Source organism: Nerophis lumbriciformis, linkage group LG11, assembly GCF_033978685.3.
Source record: "Nerophis lumbriciformis linkage group LG11, RoL_Nlum_v2.1, whole genome shotgun sequence".
Taxonomy (NCBI): domain Eukaryota; kingdom Metazoa; phylum Chordata; class Actinopteri; order Syngnathiformes; family Syngnathidae; genus Nerophis; species Nerophis lumbriciformis.
In genome coordinates, this window is record NC_084558.2 from 9,153,514 (window position 1) to 9,159,954 (window position 6,441).

Below are 6,441 nucleotides of genomic sequence, written 5' to 3' on the forward strand. Positions count from 1 at the left end.
TGCTGCTGACCTGCTCTATGGAGATGGAGATTTCAAGTTCCAACAGGACTTGGCGCCTGCACACAGCGCAAAATCTACCCGTGCCTGGTTTACGGACCATGGTATTTCTGTTCTAAATTGGCCCGCCAACTCCCCTGACCTTAGCCCCATAGAAAATCTGTGGGGTATTGTGAAAAGGAAGATGCAGAATGCCAGACCCAAAAACGCAGAAGAGTTGAAGGCCACTATCAGAGCAACCTGGGCTCTCATAACACCTGAGCAGTGCCAGAAACTCATCGACTCCATGCCACGCCGCATTAATGCAGTAATTGAGGCAAAAGGAGCTCCAACCAAGTATTGAGTATTGTACATGCTCATATTTTTCATTTTCATACTTTTCAGTTGGCCAACATTTCTAAAAATCCCTTTTTTGTATTAGCCTTAAGTAATATTCTAATTTTGTGACACACGGAATTTTGGATTTTCATTTGTTGCCACTTCAAATCATCAAAATTAAATGAAATAAACATTTGAATGCATCAGTCTGTGTGCAATGAATAAATATAATGTACAAGTTACACCTTTTGAATGCAATTACTGAAATAAATCAAGTTTTTCAAAATATTCTAATTTACTGGCTTTTACCTGTATACAGTCGTGGAATTAACACTATTATGCCTAATTTGGACAACCAGGTATGGTGAAGATAAGGTACTTTAAAAAAAAATTAATAAAATAAAATAAGATAAATAAATTAAAAACATTTTCTTGAATAAAAAAGAAAGTAAAACAATATAAAAACAGTTACATTGAAACTAGTAATTAATGAAAATGAGTAAAATGAACTGTTAAAGGTTAGTACTATTAGTGGACCAGCAGCACGCACAATCATGTGTGCTTACGGACTGTATCCCTGCAGACTGTATTGATATATATTGATATATAATGTAGGAACCAGAATATTAATAACAGAAAGAAACAACCCTTTTGTGTGAATGAGTGTGAATGGGTGAGGGAGGTTTTTTGGGTTGGTGCACTAGTTGTAAGTGTATCTTGTGTTTTTCATGTTGATTTAATTAAAAAACAAAACAAAAAAACAAAACAAAACGAAACAAAAAACGATACTGATAATAAAAAAAACGATACCGATAATTTCCGATATTACATTTTAACGCATTTATCGGCCAATAATATCGGCAGGCTGATATTATCGGACATCTCTACTATTCATATTTTTTGATGATTGATGGCGCAACGCACGGCGATACAGTGGGTAGTGATTGTGCCTCACAATAAGAAGTTCCTGAGTTCGATTCCCGGGCTCGGGGTCTTTCTGTGTGGAGTTTGCATGTTCTCCCTGTGACTGCGTGGGTCCCCTCCGGGTACTCCGGCTTCCTCCCACCTCCAAAGACATGCACCTGGGGATAGGTTGATTGGCAACACTAAATGGTCCCTAGTGTGTGAATGTGAGTGTGAATGTTGTCTGTCTATCTGTGTTGGCCCTGCGATGAGGTGGTGACTTGTCCAGGGTGTACCCCGCCTTACGCCAGCCACCCCGCCACCTCAAAAGGGACAAGCGGTAGAAGATGGATGGATGTTGGAGCACCCTGATGGCACTATTATTAATCAATTGTAGAGACATTGTCAAACAATGACCCCCATTTATAATGGACTTTACCTAAATTAAATTTTGCAAATGTCATAAAACTGACATTAATAGAGGTTTATGGCATATTAATTAATTTTTTAAACTAATATTAAACTGTGTCATAATTAATTTTGAGACATTTATTGAAAGATGACTGTAAAGTTGTTATATATGTACATGCATGCACATATACTGTAAGTGTCTGGTTGATGTTTCTTTCCAGGACAAAGAACCACGTGGGATTATTCCCCTGGAGAACCTCAGTATCCGAGAGGTGGAGGAGCCTAGAAAACCTGTAAGCACACACAATTTACACGCATCTTCTTATTGAGTGTCTGTGGGTAGTTTTTTCACACTGTGGTGTCTCTCTAGAACTGTTTCGAGCTCTACAACCCCAACCACAAAGGTCAGGTGATCAAGGCCTGCAAAACCGAAGCGGACGGACGAGTGGTGGAGGGCAACCATGTTGTTTACAGGATATCGGCCCCCACGCAAGAGGAGAAGGAGGAATGGATCAAATCCATCAAGTGAGTGGGGCTGTTTGCGTATAGATCCATTTACACTTGAAGGGTCTGTGTGTGTGTGTGTGTGTGTGTGTGTGTGCACTTAAGCCACATCCCCACGTGTCAGGTTCTCATGGCTGACCTTGACTGCGAGACACACACTCTTGCACGTAGTGTGTAGGTTAGGAATATCCAACATAAACACACTGCGGAAGGCACACACACACACACACACACACACACACACACACTGGTGACCAAACAGGAGTCTGTTTCTCACACTTTCACATAGATAACAAACCAGGGCGCTCTGCTGGATAAGCACACTTCCCTTTGATTACAAACACACAAACACATTCACATACACACGCACGCGTACACACACACACACACACTGTAAGTCCTGTGATTTGCCCTGTATGCCTGCTACTTATAATACAAGTGCAAGGAGGTCATAGGTCAGCACACCTCTCAGCTGCACCTCCACTGGCAAACATGATGAATTCTAATGTCCATAAAGAAAATCCATATGGAAGTGAATCTTACTATAACTCACGACTCAATTTGATTCTGATTCCTATGACGATTTGATTAAAAATTGATTCTTGATTCAACACGATTCTCGCAACATGTTATTTGCTATTAAAATTAGAATAAGGATGTGAATCCTACCTTTGATTCAATTCGATTCTGATTCGATTTGAAATCGATTCTCGATTCAACACGGTTCTCGATTCAAACTGATTCTCGCAACATGTGTTTTGGTACAAAAAATACAAGGCTGATGTGAAGCTTACAACAACTCACAATTTGATCCCAATCCTTTGGGTGATGATGTGATTCAGAATCGATTCTGAAATCAACAGGAGTCTTGATTCAAATAGATTATCGCAATGTATTGTTTGCTATAAAAATTAAAATAGGGATGTGAATTTTACAATAACTCACAATTTGATTCCGAATCTTTGGGATGCAATTTGATTCAAAATCGATTCTTGATTCAAACCAATTCGCCAAATATTTTATTTGGTCTAAAAATTATGTGCGGAGCTTACGACAACCCATGATTTGATTGGCGATTCGATTTAGAATTCTTGATTCAACACGATTCTTGATTCAAACCGATTCTCGCATTATATTATTTGCTATAAACATTGTTATAGGAATGTGAATCTTACAACAGCTCACGATTTGATTCCGATACGATTCAGAATCCATTCTCGATTCAACACGATTCTTGATTCAAACCGATTTTGGAAATATGATATTTGGTATAAAAATTATATTGGGGATGTGAATTTTACAACAACTCACGAGTCGATCCCAATTCTTTGGGTGACGATTCGATTCAGAATCGATTCTCGATTGAACACGAGTCCCGATTAAATTAGATTCTTGCAATATGTTGTTTGGTATAAAAATTATAATAGGTATGTGAATTTCACAACAAATCACAATTTGATTTGGAATATTTGGATGACAAATCAATTCAGAATTGACTCTTGATTCAAACTGATTCCTCAAAATATGTTATGTGGTATAAAAACTATCGTAGGGATGTGACTCTAGCAGATCATGATTCAATTGAGAATCGATTCAAACCGAATTTCGAAATATGTTATTTGGAATGAAAACTATAATATGGCTGTGAATCTATACAATAACACCTGGTTTGATTTGGTTTCGACTCCTGGGGTGACAGTTCGATTCAGAATCGATTCTCACTTCAACATGATTCTTGATTCAAACAGATTCTCGCAATATATTATATTTAAAAAAAAAAAAAAAAAAAAAAAAAATATATATATATATATATATATATATATATATATATCTAAGGTAATACGCAAGGACATTAACACATCCGACACATATGTAGGATTAACCGAGGGAGAATTCAAAACCAGATGGAACAATCACAAGGCTTCTTTCAGGAACAAAAACCTGCGAAATACCACAGAACTCAGCAAACACATTTGGGACCTCAAAGACAATAATGTTGAATATTCAATAACATGGCAAATTCTTGCATCCAGCACACCTTACAATAGTGGTAATAAAAGATGCAACCTATGCTAGAAAGAGAAACTGTTTATTATTTACCGTCCAGACCTGTCATCCCTCAACAAGCGCAGCGAAATTGTAACAGCATGCCGCCATAGACGGAAACACCTCCTAGGTAACACATGAGCCAATCACCACGCCCCTAAGCCAGCCTGTACCCACCCACTCTGTGCCCTATATAAACCATGGAATGCGAATGCTCCCATTAAAATCTCCTGATGATTGAGGGTACCCCCCTCATGAAACAGGCCTGTAGAGATGAAATAGTCTTGTGATTTTTTTTCCCCACACATACATATATATATATATATATATATATATATATATATATATATATATATATATATATATATATATATATATAATAGATGTGAATCTTGCAACAACTCTCGATTTGATTCCATATCTTTGGGTGACAATTCAATTCTGCATTCATTCTTAATTCAAAATCATTCTCGATTCAAGCCAATTCTCGCAATATGTTATTTGGTGTAAAATGATAATAGGGATGTGAATCTTACAACAATCAATGATTCGGTTGCATTCAGAATCGATTCTTGATTCAAACTGATTTTTGCAAAATATTTTTTGGTATAAAAACGGTAAAACCTTTTTAAAACAGGTTACAAAAGCTCTCATGGCTTTAACGAATAAGCACGGAGATTGCATAAAAAACGTCTTTTTATTGTCGTCTTTAAATTGTTTTATTTAGATTTCTGAAAATTATGAATTGGAATCGGGATTCAGATGTGAATCCAGTTTTTAAGGACCCATACCCTAATGTAAACACAGCCTGTTCCTGAATACCGCAACAACCCACTTAAAATGTAAACCAGTGCATTGCCCTTTAATGGTGCATCCTTTAGTAACACGCACACATAAACTCACTACTCAATTGTGTATGTATTATTTATGCAAAGGCGCCATTATTCATAGGGTGAGATTGTGCACTAACTCTTACCTCTTGTCTTCGCAGAGCCAGCATCAGCAGGGATCCTTTCTACGACATGTTGGCCACTAGGAAGAGGAGGATAGCCAATAAGAAGTAGCCAAAGAAAACCTCCAGTTGCATCACTGCCACTGAAATCTTGTGTATTGAGTGACTTTTCTACGTGGGACCTCCTTAAAATCTCTCTCACCCGTGAACAGTTGTAGATTTAAATATATACACTTTTACATGTTGATGGGAACCAGCAAAAGAGAGGAATGAGGATGGAACCACTTTTTTTGCATTTCATGTGCGGGTGGCGCCCTCTGTTGGACTTATAAAGAACTACATCTAATAGAGCCCTCTGGTGGACTTATAAAGAACTACATCTAATAGAGCCCTCTGGTGGACTTATAAAGAACTCCATCTAAGAGAGCCCTCTGTTGGACTTTTAAAGAACTCCATCTAATAGAGCCCTCTGGTGGGATTTATAAGGAACTACAGCTATGAACCCATAAGAAGCCTCAGTCGAAGTACAGTAATCAGCTGGTCTGATTTGTTTATGCAAAACACACCGATCTACTCCTAATCTTTTATGATATTGTTGGAAAATTGGTTAGCAAATTAGAACTTTTGCACTATTATTTGGTAATGAAGTAGCAATTCCAATCAGACACATTTTAGGAAGATTCATCTTTTCCTGATAATTACTTGGCAATTTATTTTAACAAAATCACCAGTTTACAGTCTGCATGAAAATGATGTACATAGTTCTTTTCTCCCCTTGTTCTTTTACGTAGTTTGTCGATCCTTTTATGGTCATTTGACAATACACTTTCACAACCACAGAGGCACATATGCCTCAAAATACATATTGTATCTGTAAGTTATTTTTTAGCGATATAGTAAAAATGCAAAAATGATTTGACTGCTCAGCGCAGTTCTTTGGTTATTTCATAAACTTATGAGATTTTTCTGAAAAAATAAATAAATTGTAAAATAACTAAACCTATGGACAGAAAATTCTGAACTCTCATTCATTGTAAGTGCTTATTCACCTTGTACACAAGGTTGTTGAACTACAATCTCTTGTAAAAAAAAAAAAAAAAGTAAACTTTTCTTAACCTGCTAAATAGTTCTTTCTTAACCCGTTTTTCAGTGCAGTTTTCACACAAGTCAAAAGACAACAGTCCAATTTCTGACATTACCAAATGTATTTTAAGGCATTTACCTTGTACAATGTATAAATGCTGACATGCTAAATTAAAGGAATAACACAAGTGTTCACAATCCATACTCATGACTGAATTTAGTCTGAA

General features: G+C 37.0%; 1 protein-coding gene across 2 annotated transcripts in view; it reads left to right on the forward strand.

The window, feature by feature from the left end:
* Positions 1-6,325, forward strand: part of cyth3a (cytohesin 3a) — a 55,624-nt gene extending 49,299 nt beyond the window's left edge. For both annotated transcript variants that reach the window (XM_061967466.2, XM_061967467.2), the window contains exons 11-13: positions 1,851-1,922; positions 2,000-2,154; positions 5,171-6,325. In XM_061967466.2, coding sequence (XP_061823450.1) covers positions 1,851-1,922; positions 2,000-2,154; positions 5,171-5,243 — 300 coding nt within the window. In that variant the 3' untranslated portion in view covers positions 5,244-6,325. The remainder of the gene's footprint in view (positions 1-1,850; positions 1,923-1,999; positions 2,155-5,170) is intronic.
* The last annotated feature ends 116 nt before the right edge of the window (positions 6,326-6,441 follow it).